The 17,419-nt window shown below is 39.6% G+C and overlaps 3 protein-coding genes across 4 annotated transcripts in view; 2 read left to right on the top strand and 1 right to left on the bottom strand.

Moving 5' to 3' along the window:
* Positions 1 to 1,909: 1,909 nt before the first annotated feature.
* LOC145230495 (chemokine-like protein TAFA-2) lies at positions 1,910 to 8,550 on the top strand. 2 transcript variants are annotated; one of them, XM_080095928.1, is made up of 4 exons: positions 1,910 to 2,134; positions 2,453 to 2,623; positions 5,509 to 5,645; positions 7,429 to 8,550. In XM_080095928.1, exons 1-4 carry the CDS (start codon positions 2,014 to 2,016, stop codon positions 7,438 to 7,440), a joined length of 441 nt encoding a protein of 146 aa, XP_079952054.1. In that variant the 5' UTR covers positions 1,910 to 2,013; the 3' UTR covers positions 7,441 to 8,550. The 2 variants fall into 2 exon arrangements, with proteins under 2 accessions (XP_079952054.1, XP_079952055.1); XM_080095929.1 differs by having other exon boundaries at positions 1,910 to 2,128.
* A 3,566-nt stretch (positions 8,551 to 12,116) lies between these two features.
* On the top strand, positions 12,117 to 15,358 carry LOC145230523 (uncharacterized). The gene is made up of 3 exons (XM_080095965.1): positions 12,117 to 12,804; positions 12,883 to 13,016; positions 13,077 to 15,358. Exons 1-3 carry the CDS (start codon positions 12,696 to 12,698, stop codon positions 14,559 to 14,561), a joined length of 1,728 nt encoding a protein of 575 aa, XP_079952091.1. The 5' UTR covers positions 12,117 to 12,695; the 3' UTR covers positions 14,562 to 15,358.
* Positions 15,359 to 16,763: 1,405 nt separating this feature from the next.
* LOC145229560 (complement receptor type 1-like) overlaps positions 16,764 to 17,419 on the bottom strand; it is a 105,739-nt gene continuing 105,083 nt past the window's right edge. The window contains exon 71 of the mRNA XM_080094914.1: positions 16,764 to 17,389. Within this exon, the coding sequence (XP_079951040.1) occupies positions 17,271 to 17,389 (119 nt within the window). The 3' untranslated portion in view covers positions 16,764 to 17,270. The remainder of the gene's footprint in view (positions 17,390 to 17,419) is intronic.

The raw sequence follows: 17,419 nt of genomic DNA on the forward strand, positions 1-17,419 counted from the left end.
GTCGGGCGTGCCTTCACTCTCATTCAAAGTGCTTTGTTTTTGCATCTCATTTAGCTGCATATGATACAGATATCTCCGGTATGGAAAAGGTATCAATCTTTCACATATTTATGTTTCTGAAATGACTGAGTTTCCAATACATGGCAATAGTTTTAGTCTGCAGAGTTGAGCTTATCGGTTCATTTCCGGATATATAGATAGCCTACTTCTAAATGCCCCTCAAAGTGTGTTGTTAAAATTTGCAATATTCATGCTAAATCGATTTTGTGTTACAAATATTGCATTTAAAATAAAACAAAAAAAAAGGTTTCTATTTCATCGGGAATGTCAAAACAAGGATTTCAGGTGTAAGACTTTAGCGGTTGTCCTGCATGAACGCCTAAAAGAAAAATGCCACTCCTGACATATGATACGGGTGTATCAATTGGCGTTGAATAACTTTACTTGTAGATACATTATTTATGTTCGGTTCTTCGGTTCCCTTCTCAATTCCTTCGCGATTGTGTCGGAATTACAAAAAAGAAGTTAAAGAAACTCATAGAAGTTAAAGAACTCATAGTAGATACTACAACAATACACCACATTTGTCACGGCAATTCGGAATGTCTTTGTCACGGCAGCTAAAAGCTAATGTAAAAAATTAACCGGCCTTTCTTGTTCTGAAATTTGTCTGCCGAGCACACTTTAACACTGTATGTGATCAATTGCCTATTCGCCTCTGATTTCGATTAAGTCATTATCATCGTGTCTGCTTTATTAAAGCCAACGAGGCAGGCAGCGAGCTATGGGGCAAAAGGTCGACGCGTGACCAATCTAGGACTAGACGCCACAATGTCAAATCAAAACAACGTCATCACCACCCGCTACGGCACCTTAATTATTTATAGGCACTTTGCAAGTTTTATGAAACAGCTTTTCGTTTCACGCTTTATTCGTGGCTCGTGAGTTGTGTGCTCGCAGGCGCGTGAGTGTGTCGTTATATTTAAACCTTCTATAGCTGCCAAACAGTCTAACATGCATAAGTTGCGGAAACCACTGCTTGCAGTCCGTCTTGTGGAAACAACTGCTTGTTGACATGGAGAGGGTTTGCAATACAGGATACCCGAAAAATTACAAGTAGCCTAGATTGCAGGTTTTTGCAGGTTTTTGACAACCTCCTGGTGGCAGCGTTCTATTTAATTAGGCTTACTGTTCGCATGACTCACAGACCAATTTTGCAATTTTTTCAACTCAAAGCATGTTCCAAGATGAGCGACAGTATTACTGCGAAAGTGTTTTCCAAACTGATTAAAAATATAGCCAATGTGTCCATTGTGACTTTTATTACTTGGTTAGAAATAGAAGAAATTTTTTGTTTCCACGAAACAAGCTCTGATTTTAGAAACATTCAAGACTGTCTATAAACCCTCCAAACGTTGTGATACGCTGTGCTTTGTAAAAAAACAAAATACCAGTATTTGGAATGTTAGGCGCTCTGATTAGCAAATGAAGGCTTAATTATTAGTATTCACAACAAGTGCAACAAAGTGGAGGCTTTTATCGACCTTGCCAATCAAATGTTTTTATCTTCATGGATTTTGTGTTGGTGCTTTCACACAAAAGGGAAAATCGTACGTGGATTGACCGGTGGTTGTGTCTCGTGCCCTCTCAATCAAAATGCCAATCCGCTTTCTACACAAAGCAAACCCAACGTGAGCATTGCGTAGTTGTTCCCAAGAGAAATAATAGAGTATTGAGTAAGGACGATGTTAGTTAGAACCAAACAATAGCATGGGCTTAGCAGGAGCAGAATAAGCAAAAGTTGGCCTTATTTGCAGTGTTAGCTTGCATATGGTACAAAAATGGATTAAAGTTAGTGCGGTTAAAATAATTAACTAATATACTTGTAATTTTATTGTAATAAGCAGACCTTTAATTTAAAATAGGAATACTGCATATTTTTGTCTTAACGTTGAATAATTAATCAGTTTTTACTGGAGATCTACAGCTGTTTTTGTCACGTTCAATCAATCCATGCATAAAACGGACATGAAGTTTTTGGTCTTCGACTTGGATTTACGATCACTTTACGCCGTTATTTTGTTTCTTGGAGTAGCGCAATCCCAATTAACAACGCTGGGCAAAACAGGTGCTGGTGAGTTCAACTTATTTAACATCGATTGACTTAACAACACAAATGTGAGGATATTTTTGTGTCACATTTGTTACCAATTTTCTTTCCTGCTGGTTGTTTTTAAACGTTTTTGTATACAGTCATGATTTTCCACCATAAAGTCAATGAAAAGATATAGCCTCGTCAAAATTTGAAAAACAAAAAATCTTGCAGACAAACTAACAAAACAGCTGCTTTGTAAAATTATGCACCACGTTGGACTTGTTTTAAATAAAAGTCTACAGTTTTTCTTCAAACGATATATAAATTATAGTTCATATTTTGTTATGATATTTTCAGACAGTCGCGAGTACAACTTGTCCGAGGGTCCAGGAGGAAGCTGTAAAATTGTTGTCAGCAACCGATGCTGTACGAAAGAGCGAGTCGTCAAACAACTACAAAGGGTTCAATGTGAGTGCAAGGTCGGCTATTCGGCCGGGACAACGAGGGCGAAAGCTTCCTGTGTGCCAGGTGGGCTACTAAGTTTTCACATTTATCATTGTAAAATTTCTGATGTCATGAAAAGATAAATTTGCAACTAAAATAATAATTAGACATACTCACGGACCACAGGAATTTGCGGAATAATTTTTTTTAATTTGAGGACCTCTGGTCTCGTGTTCCACAAGAACAGATGTTACTGGCTCTAGCCGTAAGTACAGCTAATGGGTAATTTTCACCGGAGCAGCGCCAACAACTGTGAGAGAATTGATTAAATAGGGGGCTTTATGTTGAGAAAAAAATAGATAAAAAGTTAACAACCAACGAGAAAATTGGTTCGTTTTCGGTATTGTGTAGCTTGCAACAAACCATGCACGTTCCTTAAATAAAATTTTCCATAGACGCTCGTTACAATGATTTTATTTTAAACCAAACGATTCGTGTCTGTATGATTGCCCGAATTTACGCAAATAAAGGCATAACGTCTTATCAGGCAATTCAAACTCCAAAAAATTCTTAAGGTCTTTCTTATATCTTCGTGAAAAATTAATGGCATTATTTGGTTTTCAGTGCATTTTCCACTCTTGTATGTGGAATGGTCCCAGGTCAGGATTGTATACATTTGAGGATTACTTTTTCCGCATGGGCATAAACTCTGCCAGTTTGCAACTCCCATTTATATTTTATAGGCATATCTAATATCTAAACACACTTTTTTTATTAATTTGGCACTGCTGCAAAGTTTATTGTCTTTTGTTATTCCCTTTTTCCAGCCCTATTTCTGTTTTTTCAAACACTGTTAAATTGAGAAAGTATACTTTTTATTTTATAAAAATTCATGTTAGTTGCACTTTGTTTTGCAAATTGCTTAAAAGCTATAAGTGTTTAAATTTTAAAATAGAAATACAAAAATCTCATTACACATTTGAAAAGGCTCGTGTAATCATAACAACCAGATTAAAAACCAAACTTTCAAATGTTTGCCGATGAATTTTTTTGGTGTTCTACGAATGAAATTAATAACTTGTGTGTTTTTGTCATTCCAATCGCATATATCACCTTAATGAAGTAACATTTATTAGTTGTAAAGCGCTCCTTAGGTTGTTCAGTGTTTTTAGATCAATAACCAATAAAATTCTTAGCTCTTTTAGGTTGTTCAGTGTTTTTAGATCAATAATTGCATTTGAAATGAGCAATAATGAGGAAATTGGTCCTTTGCTGAAAAGTTTTTTTCACGAAAGTTATGAAAAAATCAATGTACTTTTAAAGGGAATAGTTATAAAGGGTGGCAGATTTCCAATAACGACGATTTTCAGATGTCACAACCCTGTCACAACAGAATAACGTGGAGAGCACTTATGTACACTTTGTGTCACGCCTTTGATGATAATCGATAAACAACACTTCTCGTAAAGAAATTGCCAAAAACCCTAAATTGCCACTCAAAACACGGTGTTGGTCTGGTGCGGTAACCCACTTAACAGACGTTTCGATTTTCTGCTTGCTGCCCCTTTTTCACGTGGTAGCTTGTCTTTATTCAATCTCAAGTGATTCTTTCTTGTGAGTGATTTTTGGGGAAATCTTATTATTGCCCAGTTAGCGCTTTGATACGCCCAATAAAAATTTAAAACTAATTAACTTGATAAGAAATGAAATTGGATATTTTGTTTCAAACCTAAGTTATTTATTTTTCTTCCTGTATTGTACTACTTGTTTTTTACTCATTAGAAAATAAACAAACGTACTAGAGAAGTCCTTAGTACTTTGGTCCCAAAGGGGTACGTGCGACAGGATTACCTTCTAATTTGAATACAATGTCAACGCGTATATACGCTATTCTATTGAATGCCACTACTTTTGGGTTATGTGTCACCTTAAACCTAGGATCAATTTCCAAGGAAATACACCTAGTCGAAGGTGGTTGTTACGTTAATTGTCGTTTCGTTTGTTTCAAGTTAATTCGTTGATCCGTTTTGGTCTTTATTTTATTGAGCACGACCTTATTCTGTCCCTGAATGATTCATGAGAGGCGCAGCGGTTCTTTTGCTGGCGAAGGGTTCTTCCAATGCAGGTTTATCGCATTTGTTAAGGTTACCTGTGGTCAGTCCTTAACGCGTCGTGCGCTGCAAACACGAATGTCTTGCAATCGCTGTTGAACCGTGTCAAAGGGTTACTGACTCACGGGTTCTTTTTGCTGTAGTATTCTTGGTGTTTAAATGAAAGACGAAGTATCCGTTTTCCTAAGATTTGCATTTTGTAGCCTGTTTTATACTTTGGGAAAGTTATTGGGGCACACGCGCAACTATGCTGCCCTGTCGTCGTTGAATTATAATCGATCGACGGTATCGATCAACTGCGCCCGACTTGTCTTGTTACGAAACTACATAAAGAACAAAGCCGTCCAGGTCTTGCTTTGTGCCTTACTTGGCTTTGTAAAATACTTTTAAACACACTTTTGCATGTTGGACGTACTTTATATGATTATATCTGTTGTTCCTAGCACATTTCGAACAGGAAAAAAAGTAAAAAATCATTCCGTTCTTTCAAAATATCGAATTATCAATCAATGAAAAAAATGAAAAAATGAAAAGATCAATACAAAAAAATGTTCCAAAATTGTATTTTATGCTATATCATTATCGCCCTGACCTAAAACGAAACGTAACTAAGAGATCGTATATGACAATGCCCTTTTCGTGAATATTTTTCATTATCATGCCAAGCTTGGCAGTTTGCTTGGTTCTGCGGTTGTCCGCCTGACAGCAAAATACATCATGCTCTATTTTATTTTATTTTCGTCCAATATCCATCGTCTAGTGACGGCGGCGAGCGTAATAATGCCGGGAAACTTAATCGATGGACCACAAATGAACTGCAAGGCGCAACGTCAAAACATTGTCTTCATGCTTTCGCAGATAGCATCAAACGAGAGGGACGATGGTGCGACATGACTCCATGTCTCGATGATGAAACATGCAGTGTTTCAGTCGGAACGAATGGATTGGTTCAAGGGTGGCAATGTATTAAGGGAGATCAGATAAAAACCATCAAGGTAATATGCTCTTGGTCATTGCAGTAATGTAAGCCTATATCAGGATTTTGACGCATACCGTACGACATCGTTGATCATTTTTCATTTTCGTCGCGGTTTTTATGTCTGATGGTAATGGGTTTTGGCAGGTGTGGTGAAACTTATGCACTGGCAAGCACACTGCTTTACTTTTCCAGCATGGTGCAGCTAATACTTTGGGAAAAATACGTCGAGTTCAAGAATGTTAAGACTAAGTCAAAATTATTAACGAGAGAAAGCCATCTAATTACATTGTTACAAAAAAAATACACTATAGTACTGTTAAATAATGTAGCCATACTAAAATAACCCAATATACAATTTACATAATTATTTGGAAAAATGCATCTTGCTTTGAATAAAGTCTGGCAGCCAAGATAATAAATTAGCCTAACATCCACATGTGGTTAACATGGCAACAAAGCACCATAGTCGTTCCTCGATCTATACCAGTGGTTCTTAACCTTTTTTCCTTGCTGCACCCCTTTCAAATCACCAACCAATTTTCGCACCCCCTTTCAAATCACTAACCAATCTTCGCTCCCCCTTCTGTAATTGCTTAAATAGAATAGACCTTACCAACCTTAATGATTCAGCATCCCCGCACCCCCTAGGAAGAGTTCTCGCACCCCTTGGTGGTGCGTGCACCCCAGGTTAAGAACCCCTGATCTATACTCTTATACATTTTCTTGTATTTTTTGTCTACAATGGCCGAAGTAAATAAAATTGTAACAATCAAACTCAGTGTATCTATAACTTGTATGTTGAATGCATGCATGAAAACAGTATTGTATGTAGTACAAAACTATCCCGTTCTGGATACTGTACAACAAAGTAACTTCTTAAGCATTATTCACAAATATGCCTAAATAGCATAAAATTTTACCCTTTATCGTACCCCCGGCTTTGATGCTTCGTACCCCCAAGGGGTACACTTACCCCTGGTTAAGAACCCCTGCTCTATAGATTCGCAAGAAACTTTATTGTCAATTACACCGGGCGTAGTGATGAACCAAAATTTTACACGATAGTGATCAAGTTACTGTATGCATAAAAATTTAATCCCGTTTTTGACACTATTATAAATTTCTTTTGGAAAAAGGTTTAATTTTAGAAAGTGTATTCAAAAATTTGCAATCGAAGCTGTACAGAATATTAGATTTGGATAAGATCAGAAGATCAAAAATATGATTTTTTGTCAACTCTGATTGAACTGCACTACAGTAGCCGATGTATTTCAATTGACCACAGTACATTAAAATCCCATTATCCTATTCTGCTAGGCATACAAAATTTGCCATCATCTTTAAGAAGTGCACTTGGAGCGTATTTTGCTGCTTTTTATAGTGCATAACGTCACTTTCTGATAAAACGTTGTCGTAAGTTGGCTACATTATAGTTTATTTGTAAGTCGGTCACATTCAAGTTAATCAAGTGATTTACTTTGTAGGAATCATTCGGTAATTTCCTAGCTATAAAATATTCAGACCATATTTGTGATCCGACGTTAACTGTACGTCAAGGCTGTACTGTGGGTATTTTTGTCAATATTTGGATCATGTGAATCATCCCACATGATTTCAGCAAAGGACACTCGTGTTTGAGTCCCATGTACAATAACATCGGTCATGCGCCCCCGTGCTGTGCACGTCACACTTGGTACGACAGGGTTTCATGTGCAGAGACACGAAAGAAACAGGCGTCTTGTCTGTTGAAATCGGCAGTGGCATGCATTATTTATGCATTTATTTTATCGCCTCTACAGGTGACCGAATGATATGGGGCGGAATAACAACACAATCATCGCTCTACAAACGATCCTCCTCCTTCGCTCTTTCTCTCTTTCTCCCATGGCAATCAAAGACCACGTCATCAAACGCGAAACTGGACACACGCACCCGGCTACAACGCTTATAGCTTGCTTTACCTGTTCGTGTGATCTACCCCATGTGCCTAATGTCGTACTGAATCGACTTTGCATGTTCCTGATCAAGCTGGACAGGTTGAAAACCATCAGGATTCGCAAAACACTTGGTCACAACACCAATGAGAAGGTTTAAAGGCGCCGCAGTTTTCCAGATGGTACTGCAGCATGTTTAAATAATTTGTGATCCCACCAAACATACCAATCGGTAAACTTTCGGAAAAAGCCACATTATTTTCATACCAAAGAAAAATGAGATAATTATGAAATATTTTAAAATAGTTAATAGACAGGCGACAGGCGATGAATGACTTTTTCTATGTGACATTTATTTATCTTTAATATTTGTCAAATCACTAAACTGCAACAATGAGCTTGCATTTAAAGTCAAATTTACATACAGGCATGAGTCATTTTAGTGTCCTTCGACCTAAGTAACCATTACCGTGTATATATATGCAATGGGACATATGCGCTAATGGGCGTCGAATGAGGTTACTTGCGCCTGGCTGGTCACAAACTCGCTTCATTTGTCCCGCAAGGAGTCGCTATGGAGTCTAACGGATACAAAACTTGGATGCAGCTGCAGTTTATAAATTATTTCGAAAACCGACTTTTTCAAAGAGTGTTGATTAGCAAATCAATCATGTTTCTCCCTGCTTAAAGTGCAACGCTATTTTTGGCATTTAAAACATTTGATATTGACCATCTTATAGTTTATTTTTACGTTGCGCTTTTATTTTTGTTCCAAATCGCAGGCAGTGAATACGAATTCATTTTTGTTTATTATCATTTTCTTGTCCGCACAGTGTTAAGTACAGTTTTTTGTTTTTGTTTAGTTTTTATATGTGTGATGCTTTGTACTTGGACAAATTTAAATTGTCTTTGTACTTACCCGTGTTTATTTGTTTGCATGTTTTTTGCCCAGATTTGATTTAGAAATAGGGATAAATTTGTTTCGTGTCCGAGATTTTTCTTCATTTAAAGCTGATTAAGACATTTAATTTTTCAGATTTATAATTGAGTTATTATCTCTCAAACCAGACCTTTTAGTTTATTGTGTGAGGAAAACGATAGGTTAGGTGCCAATAAATACCCCAAAATGGTTAAGTTATTTCACTAGGAGAAAGAAAAATTGTACACTAACTTTTGTGAAGGTCCCACAACTTGTCCGAAAATTAAATTACTTCTGTTATGGGTGGATTGTTTTACAAATTCCTCAGAACGAAAGACCTATTATTTGAGTGGCACTTTTGCTGCAGTTTTTACTCTTGACATTCGACCAAAAGGTTTTAGAGGCCGTTTGGCATCAAGTTCCAGCAATAAACAGTCACTTTCGAGCGTCTAAATTTTCCATCACGGGTAGTATCAGAAAAACTGGATTCGTTAGCCCGCGAAAGGTTGCTGTTTCAGGCAATTTTAATGTGAAAAGATTACAAGCGCTGATACACGGCTCAGCGCTAGTGTCGAGAAAACGCCGTCGTCGTCGCCTGTGCTTGCCAGGCATTTTTGACTGGAGGCATTTAAGATGTATTGGGTGAAAACAAAACCGAGCGCCGTCAAAACCACGAGCGCGCCTGTCTGGTGGAGTGAGAGGAAGGTACACAGTGCTGGAGTTTAACGACGCGGCATAACTGACTATTCGCTCTTCGGCTCGTTTCCAGACGCCTGAGTACAGACAATGGTGGGCCCACATCGAGCAAAAAATGTAGTGAAAAGTTTTGTGTACCATTTACGTTGAAATTTACAGTCGGAAAAGTGTTTGTTTTATGTCAGCAAGTTACGTATTGTCTCCATTTCCAATGGGGGCAATGAAAGGAAACTATACTCACACTGCATCAGCAAACGAAACTTTTTAATAGACGTGTGGATAGGTTGCGAGCTAAAAATGCAGACAACTTTTCGACAGACCTGTTTTTAAGAACGTAAAGAGTATTTGCTAACATGTCGCCTTTAAATTCAAACTACGTGCACAGACTAACGCAGGAGACATGAGAACGATAAGCAACTTTTTACTGAAAGATTGCCTTTAAATTGGTTTCACAGACTGTCGCAGGAGACACGTAGTTTAATACATTACTGGTTCGGTTGTGTTACAATGTCTTAGCGCCAAGGGCACAAAACAGTCAACTCACAAGTCCTGTAAATTCGCTTAATCTTAGTACCTGGCGATCTCGCAAATGCCGGTTGTGCACGATTTCACGCACCGATGGTTCAAATAGGCTTTATTTCAACAGAGACGGTAGATGTGTGTTATGAGGCGACCGCAATGTTTGAGGTGCTTAGTCTGTCCTGAAGACTGATCTTGGTACAAAGACAGACGATATTTGCGACCTGTTCCAATTCCTCTTCGACCTGACTAGAGATAAAATAATGGAGTACATTACACTAGGCGTTTAATATTTTAAACAAGGTTTACGTTGTATATTTTGTTCCATTAATTTAGTACGTCTGAAACTTTTCAATAATATTTTCATAACGTTCCCTTTGCCATTATCTCGAAGAGTCGCTGTCCACACAGTTGAATGCATATTTTAGAGAACGAAAGCTTGTAATAACAAACAAGGGCTAATGTTTCCATTTTCCACAGAAAGATAAAGATAAGCTAGTTTTGTATAGTTACGTTGATTGATTTATACAGATTTAGTAGATATTAAATAGATTGTAGATAGACTTAAAACTCTTGGTGGCTCCAGCAAAATTGCTTAATTAACCTCCGAACCCAGTTTAATAACCGCTGCATTAATAATTGTTAAATATACATGAAAACTTACATACACCTATAAACACATTACTTGTTGATGACTTTGTTCTAAAATTCCACGAGGATATTTCATCTTGTTCTTTTTGCACTAAACATACAAAAATATCTTAAGGGAGGGGGCAAGTGGTTAAAACGTCTAGTTGTACTTACCAGGTGTTGTATTGATGAGTTTTTGGCCACGCGTAGGAACGATTAGCTGAAGCTTAGTTTTAGTGTCAACACAAATGTGGACAAAGCAAATTGTCGACCGTGTTCAATTTGAGGAGAAAACACGTGCTGACGTCAACCTGCGGCCCGCAATTATTAGCTTTCAGCAGATTATCCCGAGTTGATCCTATTTGCTCAGGAAGGTTTGTAAACACGTGTCACTTCCACAAGCGCGCAACTGCATGAAGCTGACGATGCATAATTTCCGTTAGTAGTAATAACATCGTTAAAGGTAAATGAACAGGAATCCCGCAGCCGGACCATGCATACTTCAGCGAAGTATTCATACCTTTTGCACGGTAAAGTAAAAAAGTAAAGAAAAGTTTCCTGTAAACTGGTCATAGAGACGCAATGCAATTTTGGTATTTTTTTCGACAAATGTCCGCTTGATTTGACGCTTTAAAAGTGTTTTGTCATATACGTAACACGTTACCATAAACTGCGCAGAGGACAGGGAAGATTAAAATACGCAATAAGTGCGATAATGTTTAAATGCAAGTTATTGGCATCCGGGTTTTAACTGTTTTTGCACCAGACGAGTAATTTTGCAAATGTACATATTGCAGAAATGTTCATTGCAGAATATTTCGTTATTTTAAGCTTTGAGACAAACATGAAAGAATTTAGGAGGGATTGCGCAATTAGTAGAGATCAAACCAACCATGCAATCCACAGGCAGTTTGGGGCAGACAAATCACCCATTTTGTTTGTGTACGTCAACAGTAAACGCTTTCGCGGTAACGTCACGTGCCATTGGCCGTGTTCGCTAAAGCGTGTCGTCGTCGCGCGCTGGGAAGCGAATATTTCAAATTGATACGTGACGGAGAGCAAATAATTGTCTACAGATGCGCGGGGCGCCTGCTTTCGAAACGCCGCGTACCTTTTTAGGTACTGACGACCCACAGCGTCATAGCTTTACACGGGACAACGCAAATATGCCGACGAAAAACATATGGCATGGTATTTCAACACAAGTACTTTTGCGCAGGGAAGAAAAAAGTCCTGATTTCTCATAGCAAAATTAGGATAGCGCTAAGCATTACATCTTGTTTTAATGGTACTCCCGTAACTCTACCGCGCAATCATTTGTCTTTGTTTTACACTTTTGTGCATCTGCGTTGAGTTATTGTCAATCGTCTAAAGGGTGCGATATTCTGTATCAACGTGGTGTGATTTGCTAACTTCCACGATAAGGAGCAAGATACTATGAAACGCGATATATGTGAAATTTTCACAATTCCTGTTTGCGCTTGCGCACAGTTTCGAGGTTTTGCATTTGGCAGGCGGTAACTGACAAAGATTGGGCTTAGCTTTGTTGGCTGGTTTGAAGTGTGGGGCGTCATGGGCAGTTTGAGAAGTGACGGGTGACCGATATGGAGCTGATAACGCTGCAGCTCACGAGATCAAATACGGATTCGAGTTGTTTTAAGAAGCAACCCAAGCGCTGGACTCTCGCGGAACGTTTTCAACGAATAAGTATAAATTAACAAGTAAAAACGCTTTTCACGCAACATTTGTCGTTACCAACTATATATAGGCGAATAAATACCAACGGTCAAATTACTGGAAGATTTGTAACAAGCAAGGTCAAACGTATTGTTCTCTTCGCCAATTTTGCTTTATTTTTAGTGTGAAAGGAGGAAAGAAGGGGGGTAACGCAATCGCAACTAGCTTAACGTGCGTTCATATTTGAGTGATCAGTCTTAGCTAGGCTACATTTGTTGTGTCTTATCAGATATTTCTTTTTTGTCTTCAAGCACATTTTATGGTGAATTTACGTTAAACACTCGGCATTTACTTCTTGCCGTAACATGATAAAACTTTCTCTGCAACTAATTGCAAAAATCCTATGGCGTAAAGCATGAGCAGGAGAAGAAACCAACTACCCGCAAAGTTCACCTGGAGACATCACGAAATACCTGTGGAGCGATAACGCGGCGTCGTGAAACGGTTGTTGGGCAGACTTTAAAGGCAAAGGCAGCATAAGGCGCCGCCGGACCGACTGGGTGGCCACGTCATCGCTTTTGTCAAACCAACGAACCTTTCCGCTAAATGCCGGTGCCGGTTGACATATCAAGACAAGGTGAACCACATCATACAAAGTTGGGACCGCTTTTGCAATCACCGTCACGTGACCATGATCCACACCCACGTGATCATTACCGCTGTCATTCTGCTCGTGGGCGCATTTGCAGCCCTTATCATTTGTATGTGTGTTGATATCGTGCCGATCATCAAAAGTCGAGGTAAACGAAGCTCGAGTCACAACTTAGGACTTAGAAATAAAAAGCTACGACTTAATGTATTTGTTGTTTTTGTGTCAGGTTCGACTCTTGCGTCCCGTGACAGCGCCACGCAGGAGCAAGCCCGGAAACTAAAAAAGTCCCTTCGCAAAACCAAACATCAGCTAAGCGGAAACGGCAAGTACGGCCGCTCTGAAAAGCTTTCAACGCGTAACGTGAGCACAGTTTAAACCTTAGGACTTTTGTACCTAATCTTTTAACATCGATCTTTTCAGGAGAGTGCAAGCAAAAATCTGTACGAAAGCAACAACCATTTGCCAGCAAGTCTTGCCACTGATGTTCAAGTAAGCGCAGCTGTCACGAAATTTCAAACATGTACTTCAACTACAACGTCAGTGGTTGTATCAACAGCAACGCAAAACGACGCCCATTGTTTTGCCAGGCCAGAAGGCGACCATAGCACACAGCAAACGTCATCTGCCGCATCTTCACTATCCCAGAACAGCGGCAAGAACAATTCGGTTGCAGTAGAAGTCGAGTCTGTGCGAACATCATCACCTACCAAGCAAAAAAGCAGTTCGGCTTACGTAACAGTATCTGTGCACAACGCCACAAAAACAGGAACCACAAAATTACGCTCCGCTGAATCAAGTCCAGTGAGAAGTCGGGCCCTTTTAAGTCGACAAAGTGAGAGGTACGAAGATCGGGTAAACAGGTCAAGTGCACAAAGCTCACCAAATATCAATCAGTCCCGACAAAGCCTCTCAAGCATCAAACTTATTTCTCAGCGCCGCTATGACAGCTATCATGAGTCGCCACTAAATGATGAACAAATGAGTTCTGAACAATATCGCCTTTCCAAAACCAAATTTACCAGAGCACATACCCCAAATGACGACGGGTCTCCGCGTGTTGAACAACGAAGACCCCATTCAGCATTAGAGGAGTCCTTAGATAAAGAGAAAAAGACCGCGCGCCACCGCGATTATCATGATGCACCGTGGGATTCTTCCTATCGGGAACCGTTACTCCGTAGAGATCAGTCGCCATGTAAATGGTGTTATGCTGATCACTCACAGTGTAACCGACACCATCACGTGATATTACCTGGATCTCGACCAACATCACAAACTCCTGTTCATAGCAGTCATAGCAACAGTCCGTCCGTAGAGCACTATGAAGACAACGTTCCTTGCTCATGCGCCTATCACAGACCGAAAATTGAAATCCAACCACATACAAACTCCCCAAAACTAAAACAAAGGAATAACATCCATCAGGCATCAAGGTATGACCGTCAGGCTTCTCCGTCGCGTAGTCTGTCTGGTGGATCGGCAGCCCTTCACGGGAGCAACTTTCAGAGATCCTCGCCATGTCATTCCTCCTCTTCTTCAGTATCACCGTCCTCACTTTCCTCTTCCTCACATTCGTCAAAGAGAAAGCGTCGGACGAAATTAGAAGACATTCAGGAGGACGCTGGATGGTCAGATGAGGAAACAGAATCAATGGCAAAACGAGAAGGCAAAGAATACGACAATGAAAGCAACAGCGCTTCACAGAGAAATACTCCTTCGACTTTACATTCTTCCGTGGTGGAAGGAGCACCAAGCGACAATGAGCAATCTTCCCACACGATGGACGTCGCTTACCAAACAAATCTTACACAGTACTTGGGAATGAAACGGGGGAGCAGGGACTTGACTATCGTTAATGACACTAAAACTGCAATAGAAGGGATTGTGACATATAGTGGAACGTAGTACAGTCCAGTGTCTACAACGTGAAATGTACTGCGCTAGCCTCGCTACCGGTAATACCAATGCCTACAACTCACTGTGATGATTTGTTGTTGTGATCGTGCCATGACCTTGTGAAGGCTGCGCTTACTTTACGTTCCCCGTTAACCGTTTACCCACCAGACTCGTTTGGTATTTTGCGTTTGCTTAGCTCAGACTCAGAACAATCCAGCATGGAGATTAATGCGACCTCGCTTAATCATGGGCGAAGGAATTTGACCGCGCTGTATTTTGTCGCCTTTTCGGTCCTGATATTATCGAGTTCAGCCCCGCCGTCCATAAAATGAGGAATGTGGTAATCAACTCGGGCGTGTTTAAACATGATTCTTGCCTCGCTAAAAGATCGCCTGAAGCTCTATTTAAGCGAGTTAGAAACGGCTGTAATACGCTTGTGGCACACTAATGATGCTGTGACCAAAATAAGCAATCACAGAACTGTGCCTGAAACCCACGTTTGTTTGTCACACTTCGACAAATGACTGCAAGTCACCTATTTAAATTTGGTTGCCCACAACTTTTACACTGACATTGATTAACGAATAAAAGTGGTTGAAACACATGACGTCGTTTAAAAAGTTTAATGGCAAACGCACTTCTGTTGTAGGTATCAGTAAGACAAAAAGAAAATGTTTCTGTTTGTATAACATCATCGAACTAAGTAATCAGTTGGCGTATTTGTTTTGGACGTAAAAACATTTTAAACTCCTTTGAAAAACATTTGACTGTCCGATGACGGGCTCCTTATTACAGCAATGTCAGTAAAACGACAATTATGGAAAGCCATTTCTCCCAATTGTTTGCATAACCGCTGAAACTATAAGTGTTTTGCTTATTGCTGTTTACAAACAAACACCAGGTACAGCAGAACACTGCGGTTGAAGGAAATTCCATCTCGACAAAACTATGCCGCTAATGCGAATCTGGGGCTATATGTTCAACCCTCGTAAATGCTAGCGCATCTGCGGCTTAGTGTGGCATTTTGCTGCATCGCGTCGTCATCGAAAGTTTGTAGGCACAGCTGCCTTTGTGTGAGCAGCCAGCACACGTTGCCACTCACACCTTGGCTCAAAAATCTTTGGGCGATTAACTCACGGGTTTTGAGACAGTTTGGCGTCCTGGTTGATTAACGAGGGTTCCGCTCACAAACACAACGTGTGAGTATTTTGTCAGGCCCATCCACGCTGCAGTAATCGATCCGCGCATCACTGTAATGCGGCCTCAAATTAATACATTTGTGCTGAAACATCTCGAAATTCAATTGTTTTTACTTTTCGACCTTTACTGAAAACAACTTCGGTGATTTTACAGAAATTTGAACAAAAATCTCGAATAACTTTTTGGCAACCTTTTCTTTAATAATTCTCCCCAAGACCAAGTTTTGTTCAAAGTCTCTCATGCTTTGGTAAACTCATAAAAGTTAGAGTTTGGCCTTGTTAGTGAGTTTTCGTTTGGGAATATTTAAATTACGAAATTCGGAAAGTGACGCTTTTAAACCGATAAAAGGAAAAACATAAATTTCATGGTTTCAAGTCCGGATAGGACCGGTATGAAACCCAAACCGGTTAAAATGAATTGAAATTGATTTCTTTAGTGAAATCTAGACGTTTGGTTTGCATATTTTTGGACTTCCTGTCTATAAACTGAATTCGACATGTATCAACTTCGCAAAATGCTTTTTGTATCACAAGGCGTTCTTCGATTTAAACTTGAATAAGTTAACTGGCCATTTCATGTGTAACGTTGTTTAAAGTTGTGAAGTAACAAATAACCGGCCATTTTGGATGGTTTACATAGCTCAAATTAAAACCTCAAGCTAGAAAAGCAAAATGCAAGATGACATTTTACAAGAGAATGAAGGTATATTGAATTGTGGTACAATTGTAAACATATACACTGCAACTGTTGGCAACAACTTGATGTAACTCTTAATTCTGGTATTTGGTAAACTCCTATGCACACTCTCGTACTTTTGCACCCATTGGCTGTTGTGGTATACCACGGTTAAAACGTGCTTTACGATACTTTTTAGTTTTAACAAATACTTTTAATATGGTTGATCACAACTAGTCCAGGACAGATGTCGTGTATTTCTATTGTAGTAAAATGCGAGGTAACACATCTGAAGCTAATAAGCTGTTGAATACTGGTTAATAGTAAGCAATGATATATAGTTCAAAATCGATTGGTGTGTATTTACGATAAATTGTTGTTCAGTGGCAACGTGTTTTAGCGGAACTCTTTGGCAGGCGAACTGGCATTGGTGCGCAAGTACAAATAGAACTAGAAACAAAATTAAGGCATTAGAAATAAGTGAAGCGCTTGAAGGACAATTTACAAAACGTTTGCCGAACTTAACACTCGATGCTCACCGATTGTGCGTTTGGAACGTATTAGAAAAGTCGTGTTAGTAACCGTGCGAGGGATAGCATTGACTACACTTGAAATCGATGCGCGAAATGCCACATGCAGAAGGTGACATTTTCGGATGCTGAATAGGTAAAAGGCTATACATTGGCAATGGACATTTAGCTACAGCTTATTATGATACAAATGACGGAGCACGAACACATTTGATGCAAAACACAAAATCCGACAAGGGTGTGCCGAAGGAAAAGGAACTTCGAAAAGCCACAGAAACTTTTACACAACTTTTGCAGCGGCTTGTCTTGTATGTCAGTTAACTCCGTTTCCATTCCTTCGGTATGTCACTCTCCCAGGCGGCCCAGGTGGCCCTCTGGGTCCCCTCTGCCCTGGAGTTCCGCGTTTCCCGACACCTCTTTGACCTCTGATACCTGTAAAAGCAAAATAGTAAGGCTTACCGT

The sequence above is a fragment of the Phallusia mammillata genome, chromosome 5 (assembly GCF_965637545.1).
Source record: "Phallusia mammillata chromosome 5, kaPhaMamm4.hap1.1, whole genome shotgun sequence".
In the NCBI taxonomy this organism is placed as follows: Eukaryota; Metazoa; Chordata; class Ascidiacea; order Phlebobranchia; family Ascidiidae; genus Phallusia; species Phallusia mammillata.